The sequence below is a fragment of the Alligator mississippiensis genome, chromosome 1 (assembly GCF_030867095.1).
Source record: "Alligator mississippiensis isolate rAllMis1 chromosome 1, rAllMis1, whole genome shotgun sequence".
NCBI lineage: Eukaryota > Metazoa > Chordata > Crocodylia > Alligatoridae > Alligator > Alligator mississippiensis.
This window is the reverse complement of record NC_081824.1, coordinates 302,476,516-302,491,040: the sequence shown is the minus strand read 5'-3', so window position 1 is coordinate 302,491,040 and position 14,525 is coordinate 302,476,516. Positions and strand designations below refer to the sequence as shown.

At 40.7% G+C, this 14,525-nt stretch overlaps 1 protein-coding gene across 7 annotated transcripts in view; it reads right to left on the bottom strand.

Annotated features, from left to right (window-relative positions):
- The window catches only part of FUNDC1 (FUN14 domain containing 1), a 64,491-nt gene that overhangs the window by 49,539 nt on the left and 427 nt on the right, over positions 1–14,525 (bottom strand). For all 7 annotated transcript variants that reach the window (XR_009459106.1, XR_009459107.1, XR_009459108.1 and 4 more), the window contains exons 2-4: positions 12,117–12,273; positions 10,038–10,113; positions 1,153–1,281 (exon numbers count right to left, since the gene is read on the bottom strand). Coding sequence is in view for 4 of the 7 variants with exons in the window: in XM_059720784.1 (XP_059576767.1) it covers positions 1,153–1,281; positions 10,038–10,113; positions 12,117–12,273 (362 nt within the window). In the remaining 3 variants the exon portion in view is untranslated. The remainder of the gene's footprint in view (positions 1–1,152; positions 1,282–10,037; positions 10,114–12,116; positions 12,274–14,525) is intronic.

The following is a 14,525-nucleotide window of genomic DNA, read 5'->3' as shown; positions in this document are numbered from 1 at the left end:
TGGACCCATGTATCGGTGCACCTCTAACTTTTTCTTTTTCTAAATAAGTGGTCCTGAGCAATATTAGAAACTGTGTTATAGTTTCTCTTTACTACATCAATACCAAGCACGGAATAGACATTTTGGAAAGGGTGACACTCCCTAATCTGGTGTTCGAGAAATTAGATGGAAAACTACCAAAGGCATAATAGTTCCTGTTACTGTTACATAGATGTGAACACCTTCACTTAAAACCTATCAAATATAAAAAAAGATTAATGACTTTAAGCATATTTCAGTAGCAGGTACTTTAGAAAGTTCCTGCAAGGGGTATATCAGAGGACAATAAAATCCTCTAGACACTGCCAGCAGTACCACTAACTGGGCATCCACACATATAAAACAGCTTAAATATTACACGTTTATGAGTGCAACTCCAGCTACAAAGGGCTATAACATTTATTCAAGAGGTACAGGTTATTGTTTTTTCAAAATAGGCTTTTTTCCCCCTCCCAGTTCAAGGGAACAATTTGATTTTACTGAAAGTGATAATCAACCCACATTCTGGGAATGTACAGGGTGTTCTACAGCTAGTTAACTTCACAGAATGGGCACATTGCTCTTCATGCACATTTTATGACTAAAAGCCCTGAAGCATAATCAACCATGAGGCAATCACTTGTCATAGTCCACCATAAGAATAGCTCAGCTGGAAGCTAAAAATATGTGAACATCAATATTGCAAATATGTTGGACTGCAAAGATTCTATATTTATTAAAGCATACCCTCAGCTAAATATTTTTGGAAAGTCTGACTTTAGGAGTGGGTCTAGGTGCCTTCCATTTGGTACAAAACTTTGCTTAAGGCTTTAGATAACAGGACTGTCATAATCTACAATGAAAAAAGTCAGAAAGCTTAGCCAATAGGAAAGTATTTAGCAGTTCAGACCAGGGGTTTGTGTACCCCTGGGGGTATGCAAGACATCTCTAGGGGGTACGTGGGAGAAATTGTGTAATGGCAGATTTAATTTTCATTATAATAATAATTAACCTTTAAGGGGTTAAAATATTAAAAGTATCCTGGTAGGGGGACACAGGCAGTTGGTAAATCTGGGAAAGGATACATAGTAAGAAAAAGGTTGAGAACCTCCAGTTTAGACCAAAGAGCCTTACCTCTTCGATAAGGGTATTGATTTCAGGTGCTGCCTTATTTGCTCGCTTTTTTAGCTGTTTTTTTGCTTTGTTTACATCTTTTTCAACTCTCTTCCAGTCAACTTGTACATATCCACTATGACTAGCAATCTAGGAAAATTAAGAAGATTAAAACAATTATAGACCAATATTACTTTTAAGAATCAACACATAAGAAGTTTGCATATGTCACAACCCAAAGTTGTGATTTTTTGTTTGTGTGCGCACTTCGGCACCGCTAAATTATTTCCCGCCATTTTTGTCGCTTCCTTTGCACAGTAGAGCTCTCTGCTGCTACGGGAGATTTCCTGCCAAATTACAGCTTCTTTGCAGCGTGCATCTCTTTTGCATCGTAGTGATACACGCTGTAAAGAAGTTCCCGCCATTTGTATTAGGGTCCACGCCATGTTATTGGCCGACTCCTAATTTAGGCACACGTGGCGGCTAGCGATTGGCTTGCTAGCCGTACATAAGGCTTGGGTAGTTTCCGCCCAAGTTGGAAGACTCCACTAACACCGGAGGAGGGAGGAGAGAGAGATATTCTGTGTGAAGATCTCCAAGCGGTGTGGACCCTCGCGGATCCGGCGCGCCTCCCCTAAGCAGGCAGAGAGAGGCAATAGAACCGAGCCTACGGAGCTTTTGCTTCTCGCCTCTCCCCGTCGCCGAGCGCAATCCTAGACGTATCCCTTTCCTATAATTTCAGACCCCGCGGAGCCTAGCAAACTCTGGGGAAAACTTATTGGACCCGTGGAGCCTGAATAGCTCCGGGGAAACTTTTCGAATTCAACTTAACCGGACCCGTGGAGCCTAGCAAACTCCGTGGGAGCAATCGTTTTGTCAGAGTCCTCCAACAAGGGTTCAAGCGGGAGCTGTGCCTGGAAACTTATCCAGCCTACACCGATACCATCTTTGGGTGTAAGTAAACAATCTTTTCAATCAACCGTTACACCTCCGTGACTAATTCTAACTCGCGTGCACAAGACCATCCCGCGGTTTCTCCCACCCTGCGTGTCTGGGCTGACAGCCACAGCCCGCGTGCACCGGAGACGGGTCCGGTACGACCCCGGTTCGCCCCCGGCTTGCCCATGGCAGCCAGAATGGGATCAGAATCACCGCCGCACATGGCGACGAGGGCGGGCTCGGGGCCCGGCCCACACAGCATATACCCAACTTTAAGAACTGGTTGGAGTTTGCCTTTTCAGATAAAGGCAAACTGCAGATGCTACAGAGGTTGTGCTTCAGCACACTAGCAATATTTCTGCAATAAGATATAAATATAATCTGAATAAGAACTGGCAGGATTCAACAGATGCTTGTTCATCTCATCGCCCTCCCCACTTTATTTTGTAATGTTGGAGATTCACATTGGTTACTGCTTTATAGAAATCAAAAGCATTTTGATAAGATGACTAAAAACAGCTGTTTCAGTTTAGTTTCTTTCAGAAATATTATTATAATTCAAATTTGTGACAGGACACACAGTAAATCTCATCTAAACTTCTGACAGAAGACTTATCTTCTCATCTTTAATATTAAAAAACCTATATACTCTTTATTCAGCTCATTCCACTGTTAGCTAAAAGTAATTTATTTAGTGTATTGGATCTACATCTCCAAATAAGGACCGAGTTACATTTTCCAGATTTTCTTTCCATTAGGCTGTTTACCTTTCCAACCGTCATATCTGAGCTCTCACTTGTTCAACAGAAGAGATACTAAATTTTTCAAATTATTTAGTAGAAATGGTCTTTGAATTACTAATTATTTGCTTCTTGTCCTCTTGAAGGCTTAGTTCAAGTGTAGTGGCTTCTTAACCTGGCAGTGGAAATACCATGTATCTGTGTCCATGAAGGCAGTTTTCCTGAACCACCTTGCAGGAGAACTGCTCTTCTGACATGGTTCAGAACCCACCAAGGTATGGTGGCTTTAAGCCCAGTTTATGGAAATAGGAATCTCCTCCCCTGCTTGCTCCAAGGGCCTTCTGGCTAAGGGCAAGCAAAACTCGGGGGCATCCGAACCCCAAGCCTCCGAGCTTGGGCCCGCAAGTAGGATGCCTGCCAAAGCTTTTGGAAACATCCCAAGCCCCAGGTGTGGGTGAAGGATGTTTGCCAGTAGTAGGGCCACTTATGGTTCTGGACTCTTGGATTTGGAATTAGTTTTAGCTAATTTGGCCTCAGCTACAACTTTAAATAAATAAAAAAAAAAAAAACCAACCAAAAATGAATGATTTTAATCTTGTGTATTTGTGTATGTAAGAACTCTTGGTGTACATATGTGAATATATTTTAAAATTTGAAATATGTAATAAAGGCCCGTGTCCTGCCAACATGCAATTACTTCAATGAGTTATGTGAAAGTGTTACTGGGACTGGGGCCAAAGTGAATGCATTAAAAGACTGAATTGGTAACCACTGGTTACTTTAGTGACCACAATCTTTACCCCTCTTTTCAATACACATTGAAAACAAAGACTTCATTGGCAACACGCTAACAAGACTGAGAAATATCCAATAACTAATAACTAAAAGCTGCTACAGTTAAAGCATTAAAATAACAAAAGCAACAAGAATAATTTATAAAAAAAAGTTCCATTTTCCTTCCAGCTCATATTTTCTTAAATATTCACTTATGAAAACCATGTTACACATTCCAATAACCACCTTTACCTTAACCCACACCACACTTAAGAACTGTTCAAAAAAGTGTTTTAAGTTGGATTTTAAAATTGATAGGCAGTATGAAAAGTTGCACGAAAATATTCTCCTACCCTGCATTACATCACAGAAATTGGAGAACTTCATATCAGTAAACTAAAGGGGTTGAGAACTCAAATTTGTGAACAAGGTTAATTGTCAGCTATGGAGCAATGAACTCCACCTTCATAATTCCCTCAATTTAAATATCAAATTTTGATCTGCAGCCACAGTTCTGCTGAAGCCATTAAATCAGGAAGCATACCTTCCACACAATGTTGCTCAGTTTGCTCCAGCCTGCATTTATTCACATGAGCTGCACACATCTTTGTAAAGGAACATAACAAACAGAATGCAGATGCACATGGAGGTAATTGGGATTACTAAAGAATTAACCTCTACATCAAGTTTCACTTACATTAAATGAAACAGAAGTTTTGGGAATAAGGTGAAAGCTTGATACATTAGAATATACACAACTGATTATAGAACAGGCAGTGGTTATAAGAATACCCTGCTCTAGAAGTACAGATTTCATACTGAGATAGGCAGTATTTCTAAATAATCAGGCCCCAAATACTTTTAGTAAAACCTGTCAAAACTAGAACATTTAACAGCAAACTTCCATCAAAAAAATCCAACTGCTTTGGCACTTCTGTTGAATGTCCCTCAAACTCTGCACAAAACAGCTGTCAAGTGGGATATTCAGCACAAGAATTAATATAGCCCTCACCTTTTGCTTTTCGAATTCCCAAAAGTAGCAAGTTGCCCTCGCCCCACTTCATTGAGATGCCCCAGCATACATCATGCCATGTTATCACAGCTACTACAGAACCCCTGTGGAGTAAATAACCAGGCAAAGCTTAGTGTTAAATTTTGCTTGCTGCATGGTTTTCAAGGGTTTATTTTTATTGTTGTTTGATTTTGGTCTTAGTTACAGAAGCACTTAATTGAAGACTTGACTTGAATCCACCAACGGTGTTTTAAATGGAATGGCCTAAATATGGAAGAGAAAGTATAAATGACTTACTAGAAATGAAGCTCTTCATGACAAATAATGGTAAATACAGACAAAGCTGTGGGTCTTCGATTGAGTACAAACAAGAACAAAAAGCATTAAAGACACTGTCACTGAAATGAACAATTATAAAAAAAAAATTATATATATATATGGATATATGGAAGCACAAAAGAAGGTGCTTTTTAAAAAAAATTTTAAAGCAAGTAACTCATCATAGCAGATCAACATTTTAAGGAGCTGACATTTTCCCCATACTGGGTGGATCTATACAAGAAAATTCATGTGCAGAAGACTAATTCTACTGTGCATTAGCATGGCAGGCAAAACCTGTGCTAAAATGCTAATGCACAGATTTAATGTAATGCGCATTAACATAATTAAAAAAGCATTTATCTGCGCTAATGCACAGTAGCGCTGGTTACAGTGCATTAAGTTAGTACCTATCACTACAGGTACTAAACTTAATACATCGTAATTTACAGCACATTAAAAGAAGAGGCCTGATGCACATTGGGCATGTCTATATGTTCATTAAAGATCATAAGTGTGGTGCCAGTTGATAAATTAAAAATTAACCATGTAAAACTGACTAATTTGTTACCCATTTGTTATAGGTGAATTTTTAATTTTTTTCTAATGTCTATTTTTATTATAGTGGATTGAATCAGTCAAGTGTCAACATATTAGGATAAATAAAGTCTTTTTATCAAAAGTGCTATGTAGCTGATCAAATTAACTTGTTTCAGATACCAAATTCTCACAAGATTTAGTTACAGCATTGACTTATAATAGTTATACAGGTTAATTAAATTAAATTAAATTATTTCCCTCTTCTTTCTTCATCTAATACCCTGACCAAGGTGACTTTTGAATGGATTTAGTCATGAAACTGCTAGCTGGCAGTTTTCAGAGCTTGAAACAAGTAGCTTCTGCTATTCCTAAGAAGTGACAATGAGATGCACAGTTTTTGTCCAACTAGAAACCCTGAATCAAACTGCTATAAAAAAAATGCAGAAGTTCTCTCTTAAATATCAGAGGCACTCTGATTACGTAAGCACTCTTTTCTGCTATTCTCCAGTCTTACTCCAGTAGATCTTTGGTAGTTAAATGTCTTGCATCATGAGGAATCATTGAAACCTGCAGCTTTAGGGAACTTTATTTAAAAAAAAAAAAAAAAAAAAAAAAAGTAATGCTTAGCTCCATGCTGAGTGCGCTTCTGCTGATTCAATGCTTGAGGGTATTTCAGAAACTAATGGAAAAATGGTTGCGTATGACACAGTGGGGAAACTACACAGTAGCTTAGGGTTACCATATGTCTGGGTTTTCCTGGACAAGTCCTCTTTTTTGGACCCCTGTGGCTGCATGTGGCTGGGTTTTTAAAATAAAAGCAAGTGTCTGGGTTTTGTGCTCTCCTGAGCTGGCTTCTTGGGGCTGGGAGCAGCAGGAAAGGTGATTGGCTGTCGGGGGTCATGTGCTCCCTGTGCAGGCTCTGGCAAGCCAGGTGAGAGAGAGAGAGAGAGAGAGAGAGAGAGTGAGTACGAGCGAGCACAAGCAAGCAACAGAACATGTGACTGTAGGAACTGCTTTGGCAGCAGGGCTGGGGGGGGGGGCAGGGGTCTGCAGGTCAGGAGCAAGGGGCACTGCCAGAGCTGGGAAGGGCACAGGGAGCTGTAGGTCCGGAGTGAGGGGCACAAGCTGGGGGGCAGGGGCTGTGCATAGGGAGTCAAGGGCACTGCCAGGACTGTGGATCAGCAGTGAGGGGCACGGCGGATGGGATGGGTTACTGTGGGTTGGATGTGCAGGGCACTGACAGCAGCAAGGGGCTGTGGGTTGGGACTGAGGGTCACCAGCAAGGAGTGGGGGGCAGGGTACTGCTGCTTGGGAGTGAGGGTCACTGGCAGGGCTGGGGTCAGTGGGTCCAGAGTAAGGGGCAGCAGAAGGGCTGGGGGGGGTGGCTTGTCAGTGAAGGGCAACAGAATGGGCAGGGGCAGGGCACTGGCATGTCACTGCCCCCCTCTCCCATCATATTCCCCCTGCCCTACAACACCCCCCTCCCCCGGGTGACAGGTATCATCTTTTTTGGACCTGGAAATATAGTAACCCTACTAAGAATATTGATGGCAGCATTGCCTAACACCCATTGTTTACAACAGGTACTCAAACCATGGTCCATGGGCCAGATCAGCCCGCAGAGCCATATCATCCAGCTCCTGGGGCTCCCCACACATCCAGAAATCTGGCAGCAGGAGAGCAGTAGCAGCAATTGCCATGCCCCTATGGCCAAGTTGCTGAACTCACAGGGAGCCCTGTGGACCCAAGAATGTGGCCCTGAGTGCTGTATCAGGCACACTGTATCATGGTGTACTGGCATGGGCAGAGGTGACATGGAACTGGCGAGGGAGCCCAGGGTCCAATCCAAGTGCGCAGGGACAATGGGGGTGGTGCAAGACCCAATGATGGCACCCAGGCCCTGATGCAACCCACTGGGCCAAAAGATAGAGCACCACTGGTTTATGACTATGTAGAGAAGTTATATTGTCCCATAAATGATCACTACACACTAAATGGTTTTATTTGTGAATACTCGTTACTATCTGACATCCCTAATATTTCTGGAGTCACACTGTGTACTTGGATGAGGTTGATTGATATCAGTGAATTCAACCACACTGTGCATTTAAAAGAGGTTATCAGTGAAAAAAATAAGGACTAAAAAAAGTGTAATTACGCTATCACACATTTTATGTCTAAGTTTAAAATAAAATGTAGCTAGAATTAGGAGTGACAAAGACATTTACTACATTCATTTCCAGCAGAATCTGAAGTCAATTAAAAAATTATATAAATTAACCTAGTTGTCTAATACTTTTTACCTCTGTGCTAAGCATCCTTTTCAGATATAGCATAGATAAGTCCAGCCAAAAAAAAGAAGCAATAGATCTGCAAACATATATGGAAAACCTATTTCCCTCACTTGTCTACAGCATTTTACATTTTTGTAAGGTAATTTTTAATCCACATTTTGCATGAAAAGAGTTGATGAAGACATCCAAGTGACTGCAGGCTCTTTGGCCATGCAGAAGTCACTTTTGTCCCCAAACTCATGTTTTCCTGGGCAAAAACTATTTTAAATACTGGGGTGCAATGAGTACCCCTAAGCCTCACTGGTTATTGCCTGTATAAAAACTTGCACCTCTGAGTCATTGGGAATAGTTCATAATAGTGGTTTACCAGAAACAGTTCAGCCTGCTCACAGCTGCAAACTGACTAGTACTCTGACAGTCATTCTTGGGCTTTTCAGATGTAATGTTCTTATGGCACTCATCCCACAGTTTTAGGTATAACTACCAAAATAATCTTTTACAGCTCAGAAATGACATTTGACTAATTAAGGGGCAACATTCAGAAATCCCATAATGGTTGATTGTGACACAGGGCATTCAGCATCAAGGGAACAAGGAAAACTGGGACAGGCTTTTCAAACACCTTTGCACAACAAAGATAAGCTCTAATTCTCTCTAATATCATCCCTGTCTTTAAAATAACTTTTCTATATTTTGAACCAACCTGCTGGTTGAGTACTAACCATTCACTCACTCTCTCTGAAATGGCCTGAGTAACAAAGCAGGTCATTTTAACAGGGGAAGGGTCAGTGAAGGTAATTAATCATCACAACAGCTTACAAACAGATGCCACAGATTCTCCACCACTTGAAGTCTTTAAATCAAAACTGGTGCGCTTTCTAAAAATACATAGCTTAGTTCATTGGTCCTCAACCCAGATTCACGGGCAGAAGCTTTCTGATGTCACTCACAGGGTGCATCTACACATGCCTATTATTGTAGAGCCATAAACTCCAGTGCTTATTGCTCCCAGGAACGTGTCTGCACATGCACCTGGGATCACAGCAGGTTGACCCGGGATGGACCAGCCCCTGCTGGCAGGGTGCCCGGGGAGTCAGCTTGCCAGCCTGGGGCTGCTACCCAGCTCAATGTGCTACAAAGGGGCTGGCCAGAGGACAAAGGTGCACTACGAAGGGGCTGGCCAAGGGACGAAGGTGCTTCAGCTGGGGGCTAGTCAGCAGGCAGCCCTTGCACTGAAGCACCCTCACATATGTGCTGCTGTTTTTTACTCCGCAGCAGGATAGTACTTGTTTTACAAGTACTATCCTGCTCTGAAATAAATTAGTTTACTCTAGCCTAATAGGGGCGCACATGTAGAAGCAAAGACTGTGCAGCTAATTAGTCTACTATGCAATAAATGTCTCATGTAGACATGCCTACAGACACAAAGACATTAAAATGTTAAAACAGAGGTTGACAAAGAGAGCAAAGGATGGCATCACCCACAATACATCAGCAGCTTAAGTTGTTCATGGACCAGAGAGGGTTTAGGGCCACTGTTATAATTTAAACCCAACTTCTGAGGCAACATGCAAGTGGTCAGACTTAAAAGGTAATAATCTGGCCTACAGCAGAAGTGAAAGTAAGTCTAAGCCAGGGAACTAGAGGAGTTGATAAAACTACTCATGTCAAGGCTGGGGAGGAAAGGAAACCTCAGAAATGTGCCACAACTGAGCTACTAACAACTAAAGGGAGAAGAGGAAATAAAATGCAGTGTTTATCTCAAACACCTGCTGAGGGAAGAGTTAATGCAGTTTGTCTACATTTATTTCCAGGAAGATAAGTAACAGAATTTTTTTGCGCCCTCAACATTATGATAGCAAACTCAACTCTTTGGCCGGGATTTCATAGAAACCTAATTCCCATAGGCACTTTTGAAAATCAGAGTTATTTTTTCCTTGATCTATTCATCTGGTTTTATTTTTTTATATAAACAATTTGCTAAGCATGGCAATATTAAATCAAGTACAGAACTTCTGTTTCTACATTAAGGTTTTATTCTTTCAGTTTACTTCAAACTATTAAGAAAATAATATTAATGATAAAAGGATCATCTAAAAATCTTTTTTTTTTAATTTGGCACAGAAATACTGTAGCTGAGACAGTTTTTCACATGGTAAATTTAGTAGGAAAAAGCAGATATAAAACCAATCGTCTCCTTCCCAACAGAAGTAAACAAAGCAGTTTAGTCTTTCCCATATACTTTGAACAAAATAGTATCTAAATATCAAAAAGTAAAATCCTACATACTTGAAGAAGAAGAAAGCCACCGCCTACTGCAGTTGCTGCAAGTTTTCCAACTTTCTGGAACAAAAATCCTGCACACCTTAAGAAAACCAAAAAACACATTCCAATGAAATTGTATGTCCCAAAATATGACTTTCTAGAATTGTTGTCCAAATGCCAGATAACATTTGGTGTACTGAAATGAGTTTCACCTCCCTATTTCTTAATTTGTAGCCTGTAAATTTATGATTGGGAATTTATGATAAGCACTTTATTGGTAATGTGTATTAAAAACAAGTTACAGCCATAGTAATCATCAGCTAATGACTATTCAGTATCCTCTGTAAAGCGGGCTGGTGGCTTCCGGCATTGTCTACACACAAAAGTTACACCTCTAACTATACTGGCATAACCAGTATTAGTATAGATGTGCCTTTACAAACAAAGCCATTCCCACAATGAAACATAATAAGCTATACTAGTAAAAGACATTCTTATACCACCATAACTTCTAGCATTGATGTTCTTAAACCAAGTTAATTATTTCCACAAATAAATTACAGCTCTAACCAGAAAAGTTAGGGCTTAGCACTGCTTAACACCCCTCCCCACCCCCAAAAAACAACAACAAACAAACCCTGTGTGTGTAGACAAGGCTGAGTCTATTTTTTTAGCAGAGAAAAGCCATTCTCCCATTAAACATTCCTCCTGGCCACCTGAACCAAATCATCCACCACCTCACTTCTAGCAATGGGCTGTGCAGGGAAGGTTAAAAGTTTTTTGTAGGGCTGTTAAAAAATGTCACGGTCACTGCACAAACTGCACCTTCAATTCTAGGCCTCTCAATTTGACAAATTAATAAATATTAAAATCCACCTCAAGCTTTTAGGAAAAGAAGTTAGTTATTTTAAAAATATATATCTACCTACCTTTTAACAACTTTAGAAGTACATCTTCAGGTTTAAAAGTATACTGAAACACTAATATTTCTACAATGACTAACAAACATTAAATATTAAAAACTACCTTCGTGATTTTATCAAACTGTAAAATGGAAATTTCACTTTCATTTCTAGAGTCTCATCTTCTAATTTTCCTTTATTTGTATTGACAGGATTTTCCTATTACTACATTTAAATAGGAAAAATCTGTTTTCATTGATTTGAGTGTTTTCATGAGCTAATAATGTTTTAGAGTAACTTACATTACTCTAAATGTTAATACTTATGACTCAACTTTAACAAAACAAAAAAATTTCCATTAAATACCTCTTCAGCTAAGCCAAAAGCAAAATGTTAAGTCATGCTATTTTTAATAGAAATAGCTTTTGCTTTTAAAAATAAACTCACTTTAGAAAAAGAGAGGCTCCTGATTAAAATCTGTCCTGCCCCAATTTGTTTATATGATTGCTTGCATGTGTGAAGTATATCTCAATCACATTTTATTACAATAATCAGGTTCTTGTGCCTATAGTGGTAACTAATAAAATATATAATAGATATAAGAAACATAACTATATCTCCTAATTTTCCATTTTTTCCCTTAGTCTTAAGAGTGCTGACACATCTTCTAGGAACGCTTGCGATAAACTAGCCAGGGGCTACTTTGCCATGTATGCATTTTACAGATCTCAAGTAAAGCTTTAGAGTAGTGGCTCTCAACCTGGCTACACTTGAGACAGTTGATGGAAAATCCCACTTCACAATTTTAACTCATTTTTAACTCATTTTTTGACTATGGAAAAATAATACAGCAATTCTTCTGTTGCAAAGAACTTGGAGGATCACAGCAGGTCAGAATGTTTGTAACAGTATGGATTCCTACTTGAAATCTCTGGGTTTATTTTGTGAAAGATGTTTGAACGCCTGATAGTGCTAACTGTACATGACAACCCGTGGCATCCTTGAATGAATTTCAAGGCTATGGCACCCTAGTTGACAATACTGCTTTAGAGGCATGATCTAGTGTCAGCATCAGTTGAATTTAAGTATCTAATTAGAAAGTCACCATTAAATGTATTTATCCATTTCAACATCTGTAGGAAGAGACCAATTTAGGACAGATAAACACACGACACAATAATCAAAAGGAATCCTCTCTCACCAGCCAGTTACTCCGCCCATTGCAATCTGGGTAGCTACAGAATACTTTTCTACAATTGGTCCAGAATTTCGGCCAAACACACGATTCCACCAATGGTGACGCCTCGCATATTCTGTTAAATCCAATACTTCGTATGACTCATCATCACTTTCATGGTCTTTAAAAAAAAGAAACTTTAGTGAGTGCTCAAATTATAAAAGTATTGGTTCTGAATTTCAGTCATATAGCATAAAAGTTTACTATGACAGCTAAAGAAACTAACAGAATCATTTACTCTGTGATACAGTTATCTAACACAGAGGTGCAAGCCTTTGGCCCACAGAGCCCTGGAAACCAAACTGTGGGACTCCTCCTGGATTGAGATATTTGGCAGAGAAGGAGCAATGGTAGTTAATACTACCACCCTTCCCTGTTGCCAAAATCCCAAACCCCAAGGAACAGGTCAGAGCTAGACCATGACCATCACTCAGCACACCCCCGTGGGGGCTGGGCCACACCCCCTTCCTGCCATGCAAGCCAGTTGGGGTCAAACTGTGTGCGGCCCCTCCCTCCACATGGCTGGTCCAAGGCAGGGCCATGCTCCCCACCTCTCTCAGGGCCAAGTCAGGGTTGGGCCAAGCCCTCTTTCCCCATAAGGCTGGACCAAGCTGACCCACCACTCCATTTCCCTCCCCACAGCGAAATGGGGTCCTGCTGCACACACCCTAGTCATTAGATTGGGTCCACCAGCCAGATGCAGCTCACAGGGGGATCAGGCACTGCCCATCTGGCCCCATAGACAAAAAGGTTGAACGCCACTAGTCTAACAGAATGGTTCAAATTCAAGTCTGTAGACCAGTGGTGCTCATCAGACTCCAGGCATCCCATGATTGAATCAAGGAACCTCTCAAAAATGCTAACTCTTAGCTCTTGATTTTTTGACTATGGAAAGATATGAGAGCAATTCTTGTGTTGGAAAGAACTCAAAAAGACTACAATAAGGCAGACTATTATTAATAATATGCATTCCTATTTGGAATCTTTAGGCTGATCTCGTGACTCCTGTCAGTGAAAACATTGCATGGCACCCTCGAAAGGATCTCAAGGCACCTTGGTGGAGAATCGCTGCTGTAGACCAACAACAGTCTGGAGAGCCATACCAGATGATGCCCAGAATGTAGCATTTTAAGATTGAAACTAAGGCTCTAACGGAAGAGATCTAAACAGAAGAGACCTTAATTCATGAAAGGATTGTTTTTTTAAATTAAGTCCATAAGATCAGAAGAGAACCACTGCCACAGAGTTCTCTCTAAGATGGACAAACTCTGCTACCCGAGGCCCCTATCTTCAGTACAATAGTCATGTGCCTACACAGTCCCAAGTTCGACAGGACTTTGCCAATCTGGAGTCAGTTGTACAATCAGTCCCTGCACTGCTGACATTCAAAGGTTTATGGGAAGAGACGGATATTTCTTCTTTTTTTTTAATAATCTATTTTTAGAAATAAACTTCAGCTAAGAGAGAAACTCCTTACTTTAAAACACAAAGGGCTCTAAAGCATATTGTGGATCTTTGTGTAGCACTTTAATAACATTCCAGACAAAAAAAGGTGACACGATTGCAGGGGAGAAGGATGTAGACATAAATATTCCACGATAGCTGGATCACCCATTCTTATCTTTTAAATCTTTAAGTAAAAGAAACTAAAAAGACAACAGGCTTATAATTCTCTATAGTTTTCTATGCTACTATGATTTATCTCAGAGCTGACTGTCCCAGGGTTTTTTCTTCCATCAAAACACGCACAAGAGCAGTCTGCTCAGGGGAAGGACAGTCCATTTGCACACCAGGCCTGAATGGCAATTAACCTGAATTAGCCCAATGGAGCATGGGGAAATATCATTTCAATTTTTCAACCTAAAAACCCCCAAACAAACAGGCTGGATTTGACTTGGAGCTGCTCCTTCACTTCTTGCCTGCAGCCAGCCCTAAAAAAGCCTATGCTCCTACATTAAGTACCCCTGAACTGTCCAAGGACCCTGCTAAAGAAAAGCTGGAGAGAAATCAGTTGTCAAGTTGTTCTACTTTTACAAGCGTGATCTTTGGAGCCGGTTGGCTCTTTCCAGAGTCAGGGAGTCATTCTGCTGGTGCAATGAAGAAATCTTAACAAGATTTCGGGTTTAAAAATCCTTCTTCAGGCAGAGGGAGACACTGTTGGCATTTCGTATGCTCTCCTGAGGAGAGTCTGCACCATTTTATCCGCATACGGGGCTGGTCTAATAAAAGGACTCACATTTGCCCTCAGCACCTTGACTCCTGGGCTTTGCCCAAGCCAATGAGGAACCGCTGTGGCCGTGACCAAGAAGAAAAGAAAAAAGACACCCTGCCACTTCACTTGTACCCGTGAGTGTCCCCCCCCGGCCTCTCAGC